The sequence below is a fragment of the Gorilla gorilla genome, chromosome 4, assembly GCF_029281585.2.
Source record: "Gorilla gorilla gorilla isolate KB3781 chromosome 4, NHGRI_mGorGor1-v2.1_pri, whole genome shotgun sequence".
Lineage (NCBI taxonomy): Eukaryota > Metazoa > Chordata > Mammalia > Primates > Hominidae > Gorilla > Gorilla gorilla.
In genome coordinates, this window is record NC_073228.2 from 99412222 (window position 1) to 99436013 (window position 23792).

The 23792-nt window shown below is 42.1% G+C and overlaps 1 protein-coding gene across 4 annotated transcripts in view; it reads right to left on the reverse strand.

Annotated features, from left to right (window-relative positions):
• Positions 1-22674, reverse strand: part of MCTP1 (multiple C2 and transmembrane domain containing 1) — a 606796-nt gene extending 584122 nt beyond the window's left edge. For all 4 annotated transcript variants that reach the window (XM_031011415.3, XM_031011414.3, XM_031011413.3 and 1 more), the window contains exon 1: positions 21869-22674. In XM_031011415.3, the coding sequence (XP_030867275.2) occupies positions 21869-22588 (720 nt within the window). In that variant the 5' untranslated portion in view covers positions 22589-22674. The remainder of the gene's footprint in view (positions 1-21868) is intronic.
• Positions 22675-23792: the final 1118 nt, after the last annotated feature.

A 23792-nucleotide genomic window follows, 5' to 3' on the forward strand; every position in this document is an offset into this window, starting at 1 on the left:
ACATTACTTTGGGAGAGGCTGTGTCCTGAGGCCAAGGGCAATGCCTAGTAGGGGCACAGCTGTGAAGCCATCACAGTCCATGCTCCAGCAGCTAGAGGATGGGCCCATCTCGAGATGATGGGATCTGGACAGAGACAGGTCAGCCTTCACTGACTCTTTGCCTGTTCATTTACCTTCATGAGTCGAGCTGAAATTAAGGGAATCTAACTCTTGAAAATCAGTCCTACAATCCACAGACACATTTTTTTGATCACAGGATCACAGGTGATTTCTAAGAGCACATAGTTCATTTCAAGTGTGAAATGGCTAACCAAGCCAGCACCTTCTACCCATGGCTCCAAGCACAGTAACTGCCATAAGGTAAACACTCTGTAAACACCTTAAAAGGATACCAAAAGCATCATTATTCTTAAGCATTACACCCATTTTTAGGAAATGAGAGGAAATCAGACATAAAAATAATATAAAAGGACCAATAATGAGATAAAGACGCCCAAATCAGTTCTCAGAACTAAAATCTGAGACAGGACTGCATGGAGTGCTGTGTGCTTAGAAGATTAGAAATCAAGTTAAAATATCTCTATTTGAGAAAGTGATTATCTCTATTTAACCTTGAAAAATAAATTCCTTGTAAACATAATTGTAGCAATGTGGGAAATTCTCAGCAGGATTACAAAGTAGCTTAATTTAAAAACCTAAAAACTCAAAAAATTGTGGCTAATTAGCCCCTTGAGATATTATTTTAACAAAATATCAAAACTCTTCAATAAATATTTAAAAAATTAAAAATAAAGTTCATTTATGTCAAACAATGTCATCTATCCCTAATTATTCTGTATACTACATTAAAAATTAAAAGCTTTTTTCAATTAGTAGACAAATCATATATTTGTTATTCAATTTGATTTCGCATTATGGGGCATTTACTATGTGCAAAGCATATATGAAGCAAAGGGAGTGACTACAAGTGACTCCTGCTTAGACCTTCCATTTTAAGATGTGACAGAAAAATTGTGCAAGTGTACGAAGGCTAAGCCTTATGAAAACATTATCTATGCAGTGCAAGCAGTCTCTGGCTTCCTGAACTGGGGAAGGTCCAGAGTTCACTAGGAAGCTATGTTTACTGGCTTCATTTGCCCAGAGAAGCAATGTCACTAATGGGAGTTGGTTTCCAGATGAGACCTCCTAATGTACTTCTAGCAGCTCCAGCCCAAGTTCTGAGAGCAAGAAATCATGAGGGACAGGAGGGTGGCAGAGGAGAACATGGCAGTTTCCCATTCCCTTGCCAGACCCAGAGCCATTCTTCAGCCAAGCTATGGATCAAAGCAAGTCTGTAGTTAGCATCTCATGCCTCCCTTCCCATGCCCCTCCATTCAAAGCTCCACTAGTTTCCAGCCTCTTGTCACCTCCCCCGTACTAAGTCCTGTGGCACCCATCCAGGCCCAGGTTGCTGCCACAAATTCTACAGATTGAGCTAAATCACTCTCACCCACGCCCACTGCTCAAAATTTACAATGTTCTATCCAGAAATTAGAAGGCAAGAACCTAGCTGAGTTAATTCATGCTAAAGTATAAATGGTCATTCCTGAAGGCTCCAAGAGACATCAGTATAACTTTGAAAGATACCTGCTGCCTCAAAAGTGGAGATGAACGACTATCAGAAGTGATGGAGTGGAGGAGAATAAAGAATGTGTATTGAGCATTGCCACGTGCCAGGAACTTTCATTGTACCCTCCTAACAGCACCATCAGGTTGGTATGTTATTCCCCCAGATTTACAGAAAAGAAATGTGAGGTTTAGAGAGGTTAAGACTTACTCAAGCTCTGGAAGACAGTCTGCCTCCACCTCTCTTCCCCATGGGCAAAGTCAACCAGTCCGGTCTCCACCCAGGGGCAGGCAACTCTCCTAGGCCATTCTTCCCTTGCACTGTTTCTTCTCTTCCTTTGTATTGAAACCACAGATCCCCTTAAAAAACCATCTTCTTGCAAAGTGTGATGACAGGGACAGTAAAAGAAGCTGAGGCAGCAATGGGTAAACACTACTAAAGCATATTTGTATAATGAAGCTGCTTGCAAGTGGAGTGTGGATCAGGAACTGCTTATATTCTAGGCTCTGAAAGGAGGAAAAGAGGATGGTAAGTGGATTTATCCCTTGAGCGTCAGTATCTACCTCTCTAAAGTATGTTTTCTAAGTTCTTTGCTAAAATTCTAGGACTTCATCAATGTGATAGCCTTTAGGTTAACTCAGGTGCTGTTATTTGTACCATAGCTAACTTTAAAACTAGTCATCTCATTAGCATGGCTTTTCAAATACTAAAACCCATTCAGGAAGAAAAGCATTAAAAACCTAGTTGATATACACTTTAAAATTCTATACTCTATGCTCATTTTATATTAAAAACACAGAAAAACAGTCTCCCTCTCCAAGGCAGTGCTTCAGACCAGCAGCTGAATCCAGCAGCTCATAGATAGATTTTCTGGATGGCTGATTATTCATCTTCCCCACTGCTGCTTATTGACCAAACCCCACGTGGGCACTGGAAATATCTGCCTGCCCACAGCAATTTGATTTGCCTTTAAAGACCCACCTCTCTCCCACTCTCAGCCCACAGTGTTGGGATTGAATGCCCCTCACTTCTGGGTTCCAAAATACACACATGACCTGTCCAAAGCACCCCCTGGCCACAGTGGACAGAGTGAGGGTACAAATCACTCCCAATGTCACTCACTGCCAAGCATGGTCTTTCCCACAGGCAGGCACAGCTGTGAGGAGGATGTGTGCCTAGAGATGCTGACAGCCACCAGTAGAGTCTGCCTGAGAGAGATGTCCAAAGCGAAGCAATTCTGGGAGAAGGAAAGAAAGAAAGGTGGCAGGGGGTGGTGGGGTAAAGACAGAGACCTGATGACTGAGGCCTGGATCCAGCCTGCTCTGGGTCTTTTCAGGTGTGACCACTACACTCTCCTTTGAAGCCTAATCCAGGAAGAGTTGAGCTCCTGTATCTTGCAATGAAAGGCTCATGAACAGCCCGTCCCTGATGCCTGGGCTTTACTCCATCCATCCTATTAGACATCTCCATTCCTACCCACCACTCCTCAAATGTTCCCAGTTATCATGTGGGGAACTACTGTGTGCCTTTTTAGCTCCCAAGCATGGCCCAGCTGGCAGGACATGAGGAGTCAGCCCCAGCAGCAGCTCAGTCTCCTTGGCCTTCTGTACACCAAGCTTCAGTCCAAGAGGTGTTCACATTCCACCCTCAGCTCTACCCAGCTTCCTTTTCATAGGCTGCTGCCCCAAGCAGAGAATCAGGCTTCCAGGCAAGGAGCTATAAGTTAGGCCTGTGGTTGGCTTATTTTAAACGAAGCAATCGTTTGTGCTTCCATTTATCAAAGCCCAGAGTGCACAAGCACAGATCCATATCCTTCTGAATCATCCACCACCTCTCAGGTTTGAGAACTGCCCTCTAACAAAGCTCTTTCTTCACGGTGATTTCAGACTGCAGGCTTCTACATTTTCCAGCACATTTATAAGATGGCCATGAAATCAATGAGAAGAAGTGAACAGAGAGCTGAGAGTACACTACTGCTGGTGCAAACCAGACCAATTGTTCAAGCAGTTGTCGCAAATGAGATCATTAAGCCTCTGTATTTATCTCCCAAGACACAGGGATTCCCATGGTTTTATTTACTTAAAAGTGGAATGTCTGTGCTACCTGGTAGTGACATTTATCTTTTACGTATATATGCTACCTCCCCATCTAAGAGAAAAAATCTCTGGAGTGCAGGAGTATTGCGTTCCCAGAATCTAGAACAGATTTTCAATTCCTTATGTGTGTAGGCGGCAGTCAGCAAATGTTGACAACTGAGGAGGATAATCAGAGAGAGCTTCTATTAGATATCACAGTCTCTGGCAAAGGAATCTCGCTTCTCAAAGGCCCAGACCCAAAGAAGAGTCTCATATAAGAATGCATAAGAAGGAAACAGAAATCAACTTCTAGGAAACAGAACTCCATATTAGCAAGAAACTCCAAATTTGGGTTCCCCTCACACCCTGGTCTCTTTGGTAAATGCTGCAGGCTACAACTTCCTTTTTATTTCTGGGCATATCTAGACCTACTCTTAGGAGGCCAGTCTACAGATTTTTCCTCCTAAAAATCAATCCAAGTGCCCTGCAAGGTTCTAGGATAAATAAATATGCAGGCCATGGTTGAAATTTCAGAGACTCAAGTTTTAACTTTTATAATGCTAATGGAGCCATCTAATTTTCATAAGAATTGTTACTGAGTCTTCCTTTTACCCAAGGGTATTAACTGAGGGTTCTGGAGTCCATGGATTGAAAGTCATGAGTTTCCTTCCTTGAGGAAGAATGCACAATTCTCGTTTTGTGTACATTTCTATGGGGAAAATACCACAACCTTTGTTAGTTTCTGAAAAGGGTTTATGATACCCAAATAGAATGAGAATTACTGTTTAAATCTGTTTACTGTTTGAATAGTATAATGTTTACTTGGTCATGACTCCAGTAAAATACTACATGAAGAACAACAGAAAGACTACATCACATTTTTCCATAATAGCAGATAAAAGAATACATAGGTTCTTGATACCCTTTAGACTTGGGCATGGCTTCTGTCATGAAAATTTTTACTAGATGCTATTTCCTAGTCCAGATGGCAGTAACGGTTGGGTGCTTAAAGCAGTCCATGTTCATATTGGTCATTGTAGTAGTTGGCTGGGGAGGTCAAAGCAGAGATTGGCAAACCTCAGTCGGGCAGGGCTTGGTACAATTTCTGATCACTCACATTTGCTAGATGTGCTAGAATCCATACCCTGAGCGTTCTCAGAATAGCAAGTAGGCTGGCTTATGTTGCCACTTCAATTTTGATTGTGTGACAGACTACAGTCTCCATGAAATATTTTGACATTGCCTTCTTTTCCCTCCTATAACATTGTATAACAAATGTAATGGTGAGCTTTAACACACTTTAACTTTTCCTTCTTGCTTGAGAACATTGCTGCAAATCTGTTTCATAAATATGAATATTGGCTATACATGGAAATATAAAATTTAGATTTTATGTCTGAGAAAATATACAGGAAAATATGAACAAATTAAATCTCCTTTACCATGCTTTAGATCTGTTCAACGGAAAGTCTTCCTAATTAACCCATGATTATGTTAGCAAACAATATACATTTTTAAATGTACACCTCCTTATAGAACCCTCTCCAAAGTTTTTCATTTTTTTCCCACCCTAACTTCAGGAAAGAAGTTGAAATCTCCTGAAAATGTATTTTTTTATAATTTACAGTTGTAACATCTGGATCACTGAGCTTTATCTAATTTTCGTCTCTACCTAGGCTCGGAAATGTGCTGTCTAGGAGAAATCTCTCCCCTGAGCACTGATAATGAGACATCAGATTGCATTTCTTGCCTTCATTTACTTTCCAATAGTACTCAATAAAAAAGCAATGAAATGGCATGTTTTTCCAGGGGGAAAGACACTTTCATCCTCTAGGTATTTCTATTTTTGTCGACATTTTTAAAATGTCATATCCTAATAAGGAAAACATAGCTCCAACCTACTTCCCTATCTCTTTACAAGACAACTTTGTGAGTACAATTGGTTCCACACATAGAAGCAAAGGAAAGCTATTCCCAGACCAAGGACATGAAGTCTCCTGAAGATGGTTCTTCCCTTCAAGGCTGAGCATCTGGGTTCTCAAAATTGCTTCAGTCCTTGCTAAAGTCCAAAATCTCCCCAAGATCTGCAAGGTTCTGCATAATCTGGTCCCTGCCACTAATCCCAGACCCATCTCCCCCAACACACACACACCTTCCCTCTTAATCACCAAATCCCCACTGTCCAGGCAATATTCCTCTCAGTGCTTCCTACTGTGGTTCCCTCTGCCCAGAACTGTCTGCCACATCCCTGCCTTCCCTCCACCCTGAAGAAATCTGACCAACTCCTATCAGTTATTTTCATTCAATCCTAAATGCTTCTTCAGGGAAACCTGATCTGATCCTCCCTCTCTCAAGATTGGGTTGGGACTTCTTATCATACAATTCATTCCTACAATTCTCTGTACTCCTCTGATTCAGTTATCACAATTGTAATTGGTAACAATTTGCATATTTTTTAATGTAATGGATGTTTCTTCTATAAGATCGTAAGCTCTATGTGAGCAGGAACTGTCTTATTATCAAGGTATTAACAAGATACTATGTCTACCACAACATAGATATTTCATAAATATTGGAGGAAGGGAGAAAGAGAAAGATGGTTACTAAAATCATTGGTACTTAATTGGAAGGAGATCTTCCAGCTACACATACATATCTGGGGTTGGTTTATTATATAGAACATTTTAACTGAATATTCTCCCCATTCCAAGACATCTGGAAAACAGCTACAAGACAATACTCATGAGCAGATGTAGGGGATCGATCAAGGTGGTGGGAGTAATTATAAAGATAAACTTATAGGAAATAGACATGAACCTTCTTGGAAGGCCAGGAGGTTTGCATAGCTTCAGTAAAAGATTTGGCTGAAGGCAGTTGAATTCTCTTAAAAGCTTGGGGTATAGATACACAGGAATGTAGAGGAGTTTATCTAAATAGCTTACTCATGTGGTCCTAAGACCAACCTGTGATCATCTGTGGGCACATGACTGCTCTCTACTAGGGAGGTCGGCAACGTTAATCACTCTTTAGTGGTGTTTGCTGGAGACCTTTGTCATTTAATCTGTCCTAAATAAATGTGAACTTCACCAGCTTATTGGGGCCAAAGCTGCGGATTCAGGCAGCAGAGCCCCTTAGCTGCACTGACAGGCAAAATACCTGTGTCAGTGTATGTCTTTCATCCATCGCTGGGTCAGGGTCTGTGGGCTGGACCCGGCAAGCAGACCTAGCAGCTTTTCAATGTTGAAGAAAGCCACCTATAACATAGCAGTTAGACTCTTGAGTTTTGGAGCCAGTTCTGAGCTCTGCTGTTTACCAGCTGTGTGACCTTGAGAAATGTCCTCATTTTTCCTAAGCCTCCCCTGATTTATCTATAAAATGAGGCTAAGAATTCCCACTGCTTTACTGTTGTCACAAAGATTAAATGAAGTAATGTCTGCAAATCAATTAAGACAGCAACTGACATAAGACTAAGATTTCCACGCTGGTATTATTATTATTAAGAAACATTAGAAGTTGTGCCAAATTCAGAAGACATTATCTCATACCTTGCTTTCTCCTTGTTAAAGGAATATACCCCAAATGGACATCTTTACAAAACAACTAGATGTTCAGAAAAGAATTTGTTTTCCTGTCCAAAGATCATAACTCCTAGACTAAATATGGAATGTATAGCATTATTTTTCAGAGGAGTTTAACAACATGATTTGAAGTCATGATACATGTATAGAACTCACAAGAAGAAAGATCTGAAAATATTCACTTATGAGGTCTCAAAACTGAGCCTGCAAATAAACAAACTAACCCACTCTCATTCACTGGAAACTTTTCTCCAACTAATGGTGGCACCTTCCTCTAGCCTTCTCTCCAAAACAATGGAAAGACCTATCAGCAAGGCTGGTGATAAGGGACAGTCAGACTCAATCACAAATCATGGGTTTGGGTACCAAGCATGTATTTAGCACTGGTGTGCTGATGTGGCCTCACTAATGGTGAAGCAGTGGGTAGCCTGGAAATTATGGCCTTGGTAGCAATCAGATGTCTGTCAATATCTAGCTTTGCCACTTACTAACTATGGACAAAACCAGGACTGCCGAAAAGTTACTTAGCCTCTCTAAGAATTTCCCATACATAAAATGCAACTAACACTATCTCTTTGTCAAAACTGCTGTGAGGTTTAAGTGAGACAATGTACATAATCTATAAATGTTTCTTTGAGATGCTGTATATAGAATGCCTAAGAGATAGATATATTTCGTTTATTTCCCCTAAAACTATGCCTTTCAGGGGACAAGAAAGCAGAATGACAGAAATAAGATGAGGCTATAGAATACAGAAAATGAAAAATTATAGGACTTTTAACGTATAACATATGTCTAATAATAATATCAATAACAAAAATAATGATGGTGATTTAGTAGGATGCCTGGTAAGGAATAATTTTTTTTTTTTAAGTAGAACTGTCATTTAAAAGTTGCTAGTTACTTGGGATTATATTTTCCTAAACTGGGTTCCTCAGGCACAACCTACTTCAGGCAGCCTATTCTGTAGTGTTTAAAGGCACAGACTCTGGTGACATAGACCTGGGTCCATCATACAGATGTATAACTTTGGGCAAGTCAGTTAATCTCCTGTGGTTCAGTTTCCTCATTTGTAAAATGCAGAAGACATCAACCTAAGTGTTGCAGTAAATAAATCAGTTAATATATATACAACACTTAGAATAGTGCCTTATACATAATAAATGTTATATATGTTTAGCTATTATTAATATTAGTTATGAAGTGTCATTTTAAAATGGCACTGGGTAAGAAGCTCCACATGTTGGTTGGCCTCAGGCCAGAGGTGAGATGGCACAACTGAGCAAAGAGAGCCCAGCTCAGGGTGGGCTGGGGAGGAACTCATCAGCAAGTCAGACCTCACCTAATGCAGCTTTAGAAGATAGACTGCGGGCCGGGCGTATTGACTCATGCCTGTAATCCCAGTACTTTGGGAGGCTGAGGTGGGTGGATCACTTGAGGTCAGGAGTTCGAGACCAACCTGGCCAACATGGTGAAACCCCATCTTTACTAAAAATACAAAAAGTAGCCAGGTGTGATGGCAGGGACCTGTAGTTCCAGCCACTTGGGAGACTGAGGCAGAAGAATCGCTTGAACCCAGGAGGTGGAGGTTGCAGTGAGCCGAGATTGTGCCACTGCACTCTAGCCTGGGCGACAGAGCAAGACTCTCTCACAAAAAAAAAAAAAAAATGCACATTGTGATTTAACAAAAGTTAATTCAAAGACAGGGTAGTAAAGAGCAAGCCCTACCACAACAGATAACACAATAAATATTTTCATGTACACGTATGCAAAACCAGCTCACACAACAAATTTCTGGTACCAAATACAAATGAAATTATCTGAAACTCACATCAGATATATGCTCCTAGAAAAAGAATAGATTTTAAAATATGAAATGGGCATTTGTAAATACACCATTCAGGATACAATCCAGATATAATTAAGAGGATGAAGAAAGTAATCAAACAGTGTAAGAAATGTTTTTCAAATAGAGCCACTGAGAGGCATTAGCATGGCAACATTAACAGAAAATAAGACATTACACTAGGCAGCCACCCACCACATAGGAAGGCTCTGCTGTCTCAGATCCATTTGTTCCTAATTCAGTTATTCACCAGCTCTCATTTTGAGGTGATCTCAAAAAATGAGATTCTTGTGATTATGAGAATATATTTGTATGATCCTAAAAGTATTTCTCTTCCTCAAATTACAGGAAAAAAAAGGAACTATATCAATAGAGAAACTCACCAAAATGCATCCCTATTTTTTACCTGTAAGGATCATTTTGTGAGAGTTAAGTCAGGCCATGCTTGAAAACACTAATGATTGATATTAGTTATTGTGACATCTGGGGTTGAAAGGATTAAGGGACTAATTCAATGAGTGCTCTTCCATGGTGGCTGTAAATATGATACACACTTACAGGAGAATGATTATTCTACTGAAGAAAAGGCATTCCTTATATATTATAGATTTTACATATGTTATAATTATATACAAAACATTATATATATATATTTATATATGGCACTCCATATTTAGCTATATATATAGATAGATAGATATTAAAATTTTAAATTCAAAGTAAGATTATTCATTTCCTTTGTAGAACACACACCATAGTGGTTTACTAACCACAAATGCCGTCTTCCAATTGTTTTATAATTTTCTCTTTTGCTGAACTAGTTTTCATACATCTATTCAGACTAGATAAACTAAAGCCATTTGTAAAGATTATTTCATCATTTAAATGTAATACTATTACTTTATTACTATTAAAGTGGATGATTAAATTTAGAAGTGGAAGAATATTGGCATTCTTCTGGTTATCTTTGACTCCAGTGAAAAATATGATATGCTTGAAAGAGTAGGCATGTGCATAAACCATGCCTGGTAAAGGTATTCTCTCTGTGTGTGCATACGTGTGTGTGAGGCATATGTCAAAGCAACACAAAATGTCACAAACATCATAGGAGTCAATTATTTAAATTTTGCCATGAAAAAATATATTATAAAAGCTACTAATAAAAAAATTGCCTGACTGTCCTTTCTTTATTTTCCCTGCTCACTCTCCAAGCAAAGAAAGAAAACTGACGTTATAGCTGAAAGGTAAGCCAGAGGGCAGAGAAGGAAGAGCCAAGACCTAAATAATATACCACCTGGATGGTCCCACAACACAGTTCCATAGGCTAATCATCCAAGTTATCCAAGTCATCCAAGTTATACAAAGTTATCCAAGTCATCCAAGTTATACAAAGATCCTCTCATGGCAAATTCCATATTGTTCTTCCTCATTCCTGGCAAATGCTCAGCAGGAAAAAGTTGAAGTCAAGGAAAGCGAAAATGTCAGATAAATAATAGGTATAAATACACTCTAAAATGCTCTATCTTCCTTGAAAAGCCCAGAGGCAGAGAGCATGAGGCCTGAGAAATTCTGCCAACTGCAGGTCTCCCTCCCATCTCTAACTATTCCCTTCTGTCTTATTCTGCTGATTCCCACAGAGAAAGCAAAGAAATCACAAAAGCACCAGCCTGAGTGTAGAACATTTTGCTGCATAGTGGGCCAAAGGGAGCAGAGAGAGGCTGAGGGGATGACCCAAATGGTCAAGATTTTTTTTGTTTTTTTTTCACTTGAAATGCTATTGAGTTGAACTGGTGTGTATACAAGGTCAGACAGGACTGGGCAAAGTCACAATCACAGCCAAACCCCATTACTGTTCCTCACCTGAAGCTTTCTTTAAAAGTAGAGGAAAGCAAAGAAGAAAAGAGAAGGTGCAGCCCACGTCTGCTCTCAGCTAGAGACAGCGTGGTCCCTGCTGATTTGGGGGTTTGGCCCCACAGGGCACAGGAGGCAACTGTTCTGTGGTGACCCAGAGCTTGTCTCTAAAATCTCTTCCAATCCCAAAAGATATTTTGGAAAACATTTGGAGTCCCAGTGTGGTGTGGTGAAAATACTATTCAAAAGCAACTATCAAAATAGCTAAATTATTCTTGTATCAAAATCAATTTTACATTTCAATATAAGAACAGGAATGGGTAGAATATCATTTCTATTTTGAGAGAATATCTATTGGCAGTTTTCAGAAATGGACCAATTGCCATGCACAGATCAGCCTTGCACAGGAGAGAGGATGCATATTTTAACATGTTTGCAGCACACTACCTTGATTAAGAATGAAAATTTCCAACAGAGCCCTTGGATCCCAACCTCCTTCATTATAACTATTTCTCCAAATATATAGCCACCCTGGCATCAAGCACCATAAAGATTCAGCTAACAGGTATATGTAGGAGGTTTTCTTGTTTTGCCTGATTTTTTAAACTAACATGTTTTACCCTTTCTTTTGCTCTATTAACACTCACTACTTTCAGTGCCTGACACTGCACAAAAAAGAGAACCATTTTATTCTGAAGAACTCAAAATAACTTCAAGAATAGGAGCTATTACAGTACATAGGTGACAATCTGACACTTAGGAACCTGGCACCCTCAGCCATTCTGCAGAAATGCAAACCCAAAACTCAACCCCTACCCAGGGGGAAAAAAGATGTTTCAATAAAAGCATCTCTGAACAGAACTAGGGAAAATCAAAAACATAAGAAAAGGGGAAAATACGCTGTGATGAACTATTTTTACTCTCCCTTCCCTGGACATTCAGCAAAACCCCTGATCCCGCAAATCTTTCCATCTTTCTGTCACCAAGGTCAGAGCACAGCCCAGCTGCAGGCTCTCACTGAGACTACTGTGGCCTCCACATGTTCTCCTGTTTCCACACCAGCTTCGCCCTCCTAAGGCTCAGGTTGACCCAGTCACTACCCTGCTCAATTGCCTCCAGGGTTGGAGAGTACACGTCTCAGCCCTCATATCTGGCCACACCTTCATTCTCACCTTCATTCGCACTACCCCTCTGCCCACACCCTAGATTTCAGTCCCGCTACTGACTTCCCATTTTTTGCATACACAGGACACTCATTTGCATTTGTGCTTAGGCAATAGTCTTTCAATATCTCCCTATGTCCAAATCCTAATCACACTTCAAAACTAGGAAGTGGCCGCCAGACAGAACACCCTCAAACTGTTACCACCAAGCCTACAGACCTCCCTGCATCCACGTCCACACTGTCTCCTTCCATCTGCAATGGAAAAGGGGTGCTTCTTCTGGCCAAAGGCTAAGGGAGACCTCCCTCCCATGGCCTGTGGGACCCACCCCAACCCATGTACTTAGGAACCTTCTCCCATCAATTAACCCCCTTTCTCCTTTATCTTTGACCTCTCCCTCTCCATAGGCTCTGCCCCATCAACTCACTCAAGGTATCTCCATTTATAAAAACCTTCCCATGAACCATTTCCAACACTTTCTCCTTCTCCCATTACTGCTTTCTTTTTTTCTTTCTTTTTTTTTTTTTTTTTTTTTTTTGAGATGAAGTCTTGCTCTGTCGCCCAGGCTGGAGTGCAGTGGTGTGATCTTGGCTCACTGCAAACTCTGCCTCCCGGGTTCACGCCATTCTCCTGCCTCAGCCTCCCGAGTAGCTGGGACTACAGGCGCCCACCACCATGCCCAGCTAATTTTTTGTATTTTTAGTAGAGACGGGGTTTCATCATGTTAGCCAGGATGGTCTCGATCTCCTGACCTTGTGATCCACCCGCGTCGGCCTCCCAAAGGCTACTGTTTTGTTTTATCATCTGTATAGAGCCAAATTGCTTGGCCACTCTCCCTGTCCCCACCTCCACAATTTCCACATACCCCCCCCAACCACTGCAGCCTCCCCTTCATCTCACCACTCATTTCTCCTGGCTGGTGAACTCATCCCATTAGTTTGTAAAATGTATTGAGGCCTACATGTCATATTGATGCTTACATGTATTGCCCCAGACAACACATGCCTAGCACTTGCCCAGCACTTGGGGGAAGGGGAAGTGCGGAGAGGAGAAACCAGATATGACCTCTCTGAGTCAGAAGTTCTAACTGATAGCTAAATTCATGCCAGAGATATATTTTATTTAACCTATGATGCTTTTAAAAATATATTATTTATTTGACAAAAATTCAGGAATCTAAAGACTTCACACAAAAATCTGGGATTTGGCTTCTACTAAAGAATCTAGAAGCTCTGGCAACACGGTTTCTTTCCCAGGTGCCAGTATTCAGCTGAGAAGCAGCTGCTCCTTCCAGGGGGCAGGGGCTCCCTGGTCCACCATGGCCCCACCAAACCCTCTTGGCTCCTTGTCTTTACTTTGGTGGCCCCTGGTGGGCATTGGAGTTTGGAGTTTGAAATCCCTGCTTTAGATCAGTGTTATCCAATAAAAATACAAGTATGAGACACATATGTAATTTTACTTGTAAAACTAACTTTAATATTATATTTAATTTAACCTAATATATCCAAAATGTTATCCCAACACGCAATCAATATAAAAAGTTTAATAATGGGATATTTCATATTCTTTTCTTTGTACAAGTCTTCAAACTTCAGTGTGCATGTATGCATTTTACACTTATAGCCAATCTCAATTCTAACTAGCCATGTTTCCAAAGTCCCATAGCAAAATGCGGGTAGTGGTTGCCACATGGAACAGCACATCTCTGGATGCTAAACGGTTAGTTACAAGAATCAGATCTTGCAAGCAGAGAAAGTCGGGATGAGAGAGAATATTAAGGAGAAAGAAGAAAGCTGGCAGGACTAAGAAAGTGGGTGTGGATGTTAAAGAATAGGTATGTGAGATGTTTAAAAATAGGAGGGAAAGGGACAAGGACACAGAGACAATGAACCACGCTCAGTGAAAAAATCTGCTCTAGTCTAGTCCTCCATGGAAGAAAAACGTCCTTTATAAGCAAATGCAGTTGATGGGCAATGCAGATTTTCTGGAGGGAGGATTTGGGGTTAACTAAGCTCAGCATTAGACAGGAGGGGTCAATGTAAATATCACTTGGCCACTTGTGTGAACTCCACTTCACACACTTGGTATTTAAGAGGCAGCAGAATTAACCACCAGGCTGGTGAGGACAGGATTCTTGGTCAATATTGGGAATTTTTTTTTTTTTTTTTTTGATGGAGTTTCACTCTTGTCGCCCAGGCTGGAATGCAGTGGCGCTATCTCAGCTCACTGCAACCTCTGCATCCTGGGTTCAAGCAATTCTCCTGTCTCAGCCTCCCGACTAGCTGGGATTATAGGTACCTACTCAACACCCAGCTAATTTTTGTATTGTTAGTAGAGATGGGGTTTCACCATGTTGGCCAGGCTGGTCTTGAACTCCTGACCTCAGGTGATCCGATGCCTCGGTCTCCCAAAGTGCTGGGATTACAGGCGTGGGCCACTGCGCCCAGCCAATATTGGGATTTTAATCTGAGTCATGGCTGGAAGTAAAGGGAAGATAAGAGACTTTCTTAGATAATGGGCTTGGGATGCAGAAGAAGTGCTAGGTACAAAAAACAGGTCAGGCCGGGCGCGGTGACTCACGCCTGTAATCCCAGCACTTTGGGAGGTGGCTGAGGCAGGTGGATCACAAGGTCAGGAGATTGAGACCATCCTGGCTAACATGGTGAAACCCCGTCTCCACTAATAACACAAAAAATTAGCCGGGTGTGGTGGCGGGTGCCTGTAGTCTCAGCTACTCGGGAGGCTGAGGCAGGAGAATGGCGTGAACCCAGGAGGCGGAGCTTGCATTGAGCCCATATCGCGCCACTGCACTCCAGCCTGGGTGACAGAGCGAGACTCGGTCTCAAAAAACAAACAAACAAACAAACAAACAAAAAACAGGTCAAGGAGATGGGTCAAGGAGAAGTAGCAGTGAAGAAGGAAGGGAAGGAGAGTATCTTGAGCCAAGATCCAGGCAGAATTCAAGACTCAGAGGCAATAGCTAAGTGAGGATGTATAGGCAGGAATCAGAAATCCAGATGTGTGGGTGCAATGTCAGAGGCCAGAAAGGAGACTTGGGTGCGAAAAATGGATACCCAGAGTCAGAGTCCAATACCAAGAACTACATCCCTGACCCGGAGACCTCAGAAGTAGGATGCTTTTCCATCATCCATGGGAGCACAATATGGCAGCCACTTAGTAGGTACCACATCCTCCCTTCACCAGACTTTAATTCTGCTTCTTGTCTGCCCAAGAACCAGAATTAAACTCTAGGCTGGCAAAAGCCAAGCTACCAGCTGGTGGAAGAGGGGAACATCAAATATATCTGCCAGGCTTAAAAGGACTTGGAATTGAGAAGGCAATAATACCATTTCACAAACATAAAGTGATTTTGAAGCTTTTCCAGAGGTCTTATCTCTGAACAGTTCTAGCCCATCCATTTATCCCTTCATTCATTCAGGCACCATTTATTGAGTAGTCTTCCCCTGAACTGTTTTACAATGCTGATTCACTAGGTCAATTGTACTAGGGCTTGCCAAATTCCACTCCAGCAGAGCTGGCGAGGCAAGTGAAGCTGGTTCAGGCTTAAGCAAAATAAGTTCAGATTGTTAATGATGAAGGGGCCTCTCTAAATGAACCCAGTGGGATTAGGAGGATACAAAGATCCTAAGATGTCCAGAGGTCCACTTGTCTATGTTTGTTGTAATTTTCCAAATTGGCTAGGACCCAAGAGAACAGGAAATAAGGCTGGTATAAAATATCTCGAAAAGACTTCACTGAAGAGAAGAAAATTGTTCTCTCAAGAAGGCAGTAAGCAGGACTTTTAAATCTCATTATATTACAAATACAGTTTTCCATATTGCAATACAATCTCATTATATTACAAATACTGTTTTCCATATTGTATTCCAAATACAATATTCCATACTACAGTTAAATACAAATATTTGGAGACTTTAGGGACATTGCAGCCTGATAACCTGCCAGAAAAAAAAAAAGTTTCTAATGGTAAGAAACTGCTACATATTAGAGGAGAAAATGTATTTGGATAAAATATTGAATTGTTAGGGATAAACTTCTCACCTCTGATTCATAAAAAGCACTGTGAGTTAGAAGAAAAGGTTGATGGTGAAGAGCAAATTAAAATGGCACATAAAGTTAATGATGTAGAAAAAGGCTGTATCTTCAATGGTGCCGACAAATCAAAATTTACAAAAACTGTAAAGGCTATTTGTTAAGTGAACAAATGACTTGAGAAAAGGGTGCCTCTTCTTTGATTCGATAATTAGCTTTACAGAAAGGTAAGCATGTCATAAACAGGTATGGTTTATACTCTAGTTTTATAAAAACATGCACGTTTATATAAAGCAAGTTCTAGGATAATATCTACTTCATTCGCATTAAACAAACAAACAAACAAACAAAGCCCAGTATGCAATAATGACCCTCAGTTATCAAGAAATGGTCTTTTTTAGAACGCTTGACTTACTGAGGCAGGGAAATATGTGATTTTTAGTAAGTTTTCCAGTAGCAAAAAGAAATTAAAGCAAAGAACTTTCTGTTTCAAAAAATTATTTTCAAGCCAGGCATGGTGGCTCACGCCTGTAATCCCAACACTTTGGGAGGCCGAGGTGAGCGGATCACCTGAGGTCGGGAGTTCGAGACCAGCCTAACCAACATGGAGAAACCCCGTCTCTACTAAAAATACAAAATTAGCCAGGCGTGGTGGCACATGCCTGTAATCCGAGCTACTCGGGAGGCTGAGGTGGAAGAATTGCTTGAACCTGGGAAGCAGAGGTTGCGGTGAGCCAAGATTGCACCATTGCACTCCAGCCTGGGCAACAAGAGCAAAACTCCGTCTCAAAAAAAAAAAAAAAAAAAAAAAAAAAATTTCTGCTTACCTAATGCAGATGCCTGCTACGATATTATAAATAGATATAGACCAAGAAGAAAAAATATATATAACCTAACTTCTAAATCTGCAGATTTTGTCAATGCTTATAAAGTTATGCGGACATATTATTTATACTCCATTAACCAGGATTGGTAAATGATTTAATAAGCATTATGATCAAAGAAATCATATTACATGTTTCCTTTAGGTATCAAAAATATATTATTAACCTTTATTTTGTGAAATCATTTTCAAACAATGAGGTAAAAGAAAGAGGAAAAAGAATGTTCTATTTTTAAATGAATCTGCTAATCCCATTTTTTTCCCTCAACATAACATATTCATTCTTCATGATAATGCATACATACTTGCTAAAAATAATGTAAGATTTTTTTCCATTGCTGTATAAAATTGTAATGTCACCAGTACTACCTTGATTTGTCATGGGCTACTTTTTCCAACACTGCAAGTAACATAGTTCATATCCTAAATTAAATAAGAAGGAATGGCAAAGCACCCTGTTAATTTTTTTCAACCACACACTTATTTGTAATAGCAGCAATTGCAAAACTTCAGTATACTTTCCAATAATAATAACAAGCACAGCAGCAATTGCTAATGTTTATTGAACACTTGCTATAGTTTAAGCCAATCTCTCATAACATCTACATGCTAACACTTCCATTTATGCAAGATTCATAGTTCAACTCAAATTTGCCAGACACTTATTATAGCAAGTAAAGGTTAAAGCGAAATATGTCATCCTCTTTACTCCGTTTCTTTGGAACAAGCTGATGATCCGAGCACTTTTCATGAATGCTATCACACATCAAACTCCACTTTCCACCCTGCTCCAAAATGCCCTAAGGTCTCATCTACCCTCTCTCACTTTCAATCTGAAAGGGGTCATTTCTGAAGCCAGACCAGTATAAAGCTACTAACATTGTTTTAGGGGCTTCATTTTGATATTATTAGTTTTCTTCAGTGACTTTAGTCGTTTATAATAGGAATTATGTTTTTAAATCTGTGCCTTCTTTAAGATGGAGTTGTGTTCTTTGAAGTCATAGTAAAAACATCTGAAAAATTGCAAAAATCAACCCAAGTCATGTTTTTGAATCATTTTGTTAAATATGTGCTTTATTTAAAAGCTCAGATAATAAAGCAAGATATACTTCATGTATAGACTCAATTGTAGAAAATTTTTTTTCCGCTTTTTATCAGGGCTTACAGATATGTTTTAGGAATCTTATCCCAATGAATAGATTCCTCTTGCTATGTTTCAAAACATATCTAACATACACTGAATAATTTTCCTACTTCTTTTCAAAAATAGTTTATCCTTTGTGAAAGCAATTTTAACAAAATTTATTTAAAGAGAAAAAAATAAAAGTTCAGCATTCATAAACACTACATGCTTTTGTTAAAATACTAAAAAAATGCAACGTATTCATTCCTCACTCTTTATCTTAAAATACTGACTTTCTGATCCTAGCAAAACATAATTTTAGTAACTCGTCAAGGCAGAATACATAAAATTGGCATATTTTTGATATGCACACAAATTGAGAAAGCATCTTTTCCAACTGTGTTGCAGAAAATGAAATGCATCTGGTATGACAATATGGCCCAACACGTGAACCAGAATCAGTGGGAAGAAAGGGATATTTTTTTTTTCCTTATTCTCAAAACAGAACATTTGAAATAACGCACATCCCCAAACAGCAAGGCATTATTAAGTCTGTTAATACATATTGCAAAGTGTGTTTGGCTAATGAAAACACAATAGCAAGAGGACCAGCAGGCACATGGAAAGTAGCCTGGTTTGTTCACTTTTACTCATATATACCAGTGACTCCCAAATCTCTTTCCCCAGCCGTCCAAACTGATTTTTTTTTTCTTTGCTTTTGCTTAACATCTCCACCCACTGTCAGAGTACGTGCACATATGTTGTTGGGGCCTCGTGCTGGGCTAGGGAGGTGGAGACGTGGAGAGTGTGTTGGAGAACATGGCTTATGCCAGGATCAAGCAGAGAACAAGAGAAAAAATTAAACAATTTGCCTATTTTTGCAATACATTTTATTTCTGCCTTGAAAGAAAAGTCTTTTCATCTAGGCACTCTAAAGATGTATTAAATGCTTTTATTGTGTTTCTTTCTTGAGTACTGTGCTTGTGAACTGTGAATAAAGCTGAAATCTGTATGTGCTACACACCTCTTTCCCACGCCCAGGTCACTTTGGAGATGAGCTGCTGAGAGAGTAAGGAAAGATCTCTGAGATATTCAGGAAGCTTGGAAGAGTGCTGCAAAGCTAAGCTGACTCCTGGGCAGCTGAATGCATCCCCTTCCAGGTTCCAATTCCATTTTTCCCTCTTTCCCATTCAGAGGTGAGCCGGGCTCCTTTGAGATGGGCAGAGAGGTATTTCCAGGACTGAGAAATCCTCTCTTTTACATTGGTCAGAGAGTGCTGCTGAAAGCCATTATTTGTGACTCATTACAGAGAAATCTCTCCACTTCCCAGAGAACAAGGCCCCATGAGCAGCAGACGCTAGGGACCAAAAATGGTATCTCTTTCTGGGACTGTGTCTGGCATTGGGCAAGTCCCTCAGGGTTTACCATTCTGTCTGCCTATATCCCATCTTTCTCTTATTTTTTGAAAGATATTTTAGCTTTTCTATTTCTCTTATGTCTATGTCGAAATGCTGATTCTCTATAATGAAAAGCTTCTTCAGAGTTATAGATCATGATAATCTCATTCGTCACAAAATATACATGCAACAATACATCACAGAACAAATTACAAATTATGATAGCTTATCCATCATAGAATTGATTGTATATAGGGATGGGGGAAAATCTCCAGAATATACGTAAACTTGCAAGGCTCTAGTTTCATCAGTAAGACCAAAGACATCTAAAAAATGAACAAGTTCTAAAAGTTGTCAAAGATAGCTGTCATAATGGAAAAAGATTCTGGAGACTGACTTGAGTACAGAACTTCTCTCTGTCATCTACTAACTACGTGACCCTGGAAAGCTTATTTAACCTATGTGAGCATTGGTTTACAAATCTGTAAAGTGACAATCACATAGGTCTGCTGTGAGGGTTAAACTATGTAGGGCTATAAAATGCCCAGCATATGGTGAAGGCATACATAATAGTGTTAATTTAGTATCTTCTCCAGAATAAGTTTATATCTTTTGTATACAAAATTCATACTTACATAGTAGTGTTTTTTTAATAAAGATTGACAGTTTCTGAAAACTTTTTTGGCAAAAAGGAACATAAAAATTCAGAGTTATCTATTTTTGCTTTAAAAATATCTTGGTTCAGTGAACTGTAATGTGATTTAATAAGTTAACATTCACAGTAATATGATATATACCTTTCAAAATAATTCAATTATTATCTGTTATTCTATTATCCTTGATAGTGAAAGAAAAAAATGTAAAGTTCCCCAACTCTGAAATTCTTCTACATTAGGATTATGTACACGCTCAAAAATAAGTACTTCCTTTAATATATAGTATTCATCTATACTGAATTTAAAACATTCTTCTAAAACCATTTATCACTTTACTTTTAAAACCAAAAACAGGGGCTCTATCCAGTTCACTTTCAAGATGACAGGAAAGGTAAATGTATTTGGTCTTTTTGTCACTATTATCTCTACTTACTCTTCTGAGAATAAAATATTTTTCTGGATCATCAGGTGTTTGCTTACAGCAAGCAATTTTGTTTATTAAGGAACAAAACATATTCATATTCTGCTTTACTTTCTGGAGCTACACTAAGAAATCAGTCCATGAACTATAAAAACTTCCAGCTGAAAGCCTATCTATTCCCGTATCTTACCCTTCAAACACAGCCTGATGTTTCTTTGTAGCTGAGCTTTTAATCTACTAATAACTAAAGTTTTAATGCAAGTGTCATTCATCTAACATAATTAATCAGAGTCAAAACGATGCGAAAGTTTAAGTAAACTAAGATATATTGGGAGAAAAATGTTCTTTAGGTCTCTGGCAGAGTGAAACTTCCAAAATATTTTCTAGAATTAAAATGATTTGATAAACATTTACAAAAAGAGCAGTGCCTCTTCGAAATTGAGGGAGTAAAAACGGCTATTCAGTGGGACACATTGTGGGTCCCACACATAAAATTTCTAGTAAAAGCACTTTTACAAACCTTGACTCTTGTCTGAGCAGTCAACATGATGTATAAAGCAGCATATTTTAAAAGCAAGTGCTTCAGGTGACTATTAAAACTTCACAAGGCTCATAGGAACATATGCATTTGACTAACTGGGAGGAGACGCTCCCGCTGTCCACTTGAAGGGCGGTGATCCAATTGCAGCAGGAAGGTTTAAGAAAGGGGTGCCGGAAAAAGAGCAGGCCTGAGATGATGCTTTCCCTGGCACAGGACCTCACATGTGCCATAATTTACCTCTCCACGTTTCTATTTCTTCCTGCCAGCCATTTGCTTCCAATGGTACCCCTCCACACCACCACACGTGATCGTAATTGTTTTTAAGTTATTGGGTTAGTTTTTTCTTTTGCCAAGATGAGATTTGGCTGGACATCTCCTTTCAGGAGAACTCTAAAAAGTACCCACTTTAGGTCTAACTTTTCATTGACTACTCAGAAAGCTTCTGGTGACAGGTATCATTTCTAGCAAAAGTAAAGTCCGGGTGCAAGTCAGAACTCTTTCATCTTTGCTAAACCAGAGCGAGATGTTTTCTTTCCACTGTTTCATCTACTTAGAATTAATAGCATTTCTCCTCCCGCCTCCTGGCCCCCGCCCCCCGCTCCCCGGGTGGTGAACGCCTGAAGAGGGAGGCGTGGTCCCCGCACCTTGTCTCCGGCCGCGCCCACCGGCACTCACCTGGCTGCTGCCTTGCTCCTCGCCCGTCTCCGGGGCCCGAGACTCCGCGGGACTCCGCGCCGGCTCTGCGGGAGGAGACGGCGGCTCCAGCAGCTGCTCCAGGCAGGCGGTGCCCGGCAGAGAGGAGCTCTTCTGGTGGCACAAGTGCGCCCCGGGGCCCTGACGCCGTGCACCCTCATCTCGGGCGCGGTCCCCCCTCGGGGGAGGCTGGGGCGAGGAGGACAGGGAGGATGAGGCGGAGGAAGAGGAAGGAGCTGAGTCGGGGGAGCGTCCGCCAGGAGGCGTCCCTCCCGCTGCTCCCGAGGCCGCCGCGGGCCCCTTTCCGGCGGGGAGCAAATGCTCGCGGATCCGGCGGCGTAGCGTGGACCCCTGCTCGGCTCTGCCGGCGCCGCCGGGCTCTAGGGGCTCCGGCGAGGAGCAGCACAGGTTGGGCTGCGAGGAGGAGAAGACTCGGTCCAGCACTTGCTTCCGCTTCTTGAAGCCGCTCCACCTGCTGCCTGCACCACTCCCCCTGGCCGGTGCATTCCCTGTGCCCACCGGGGGTGGCGGGGAGGGCGACGGGGTGTCCGCAGTGCGGCGCTCTGGACCCCCAGCGCGCCCGCCCCCGCCGCCCTTGCTCCTGCCCACCCCCAGCTGCAGGTTCTTCCAGAGCCGGGCCTGGAAGGAGGAGGGCGCCGCCGGCGGCTCTGGCTCGCCCGCCGCCGCATCCCGGGGCTCCATCCTCCACCCCCTGCTCCTCCTCTCCCCTCCTCCTCCTCCTCCTCCTGCTTCTCCTCCCTCTTCGGCTGCACCTCCTCCCGGGTCCCCGCGGCGCTGGCGGTGGTGGCGGCGGCGGCGGCGAGCGCAGCAGCAGAAACCGGGAGTGCCCAGCGACTTCAGGCCAGCTCGGGGGAAAGAAGCGGCCGCCGCCGCCGAGGCTCTCTGGCCTCGGGACTCCGGCGCCGCCTCTTCCTCCCGCACCTGCTGGGGTGGGCTGGAGCCGTAACCGAATCCCGGCCGCGGCGCCTGCAAAGTTTTTCGCTCGAAGCTCCGCGGCTCCAGTCCACTGGCGTCCCCCAGGCCGCGCCCTGGCTCCCTCTTCTCTCTGGCCGAGCTCGGGAAGCTGCACGCACCGGGGCGTGCGCGTCCAGCTGCGCCAGGGACCGCACCCGGCGCCCTCTGGGCAGCACCTGTCAGCGGCGGGGGCGGCTGCCTCCAAATTGGGCGCGCACGCGGCTCACACAACAAGGCGCGTCTGGCTGGAGACTCCGGGGACCAGCAGTCCCCCTGGGGCGCCCCGGGACCATCCTCCAGCTCCTAGGTGGGAGGGCCGGTAGGAGCCGGGTGGAGCTAGGTAGGGCCCGAAGCCAGCTTGCTCCCTAGGATCCGGCCACAGTTGCCCACGCAGCTCGCTGTGCGCTGGCCGCTGGCCGCGCTGGCGATCGTCTGGGTCGGATGAAGCGAGCTGGAGTGGAAACTATGTGCCCTCGATGGGTCTCGTGGGGGCGCCGATCGTCCACACTGAGCGATGAACCCGACGGAGTTCTAAAGCTGAAGACGTCTGCCCCCGCCCCGTTGCGCTCCCTGGGTCCAAGACGAGAGTTTAATTTCTTCTGTCTTGACTTCATCCCCATCCACCCCTCCCTTTTCTTTATTTGCCTCTGCACTGGTCTCTTATGATCAGGTTCTAGCATTTCCGGAGTCTGACGATAAAGCCAGCCCTTAAGTTGCAGGGAGTTTACGGTGGACGAAGATGGGTGATGCGCACTGCCTTTGATCCGATTCGGCACGCACAGAATCTTGTTCTTTTCATTCAAGCGCGTTTTTTCTTTGGTTACTTCATTTGCTTGTTGCAAGGCAAACGGAAAAGGCTTTTTAGCTCATTCAGACTTTGCTTCTCCCAAAGCTGCTCAGCCAGGGTCTTCTGATTCTGCTAGGAGAGACT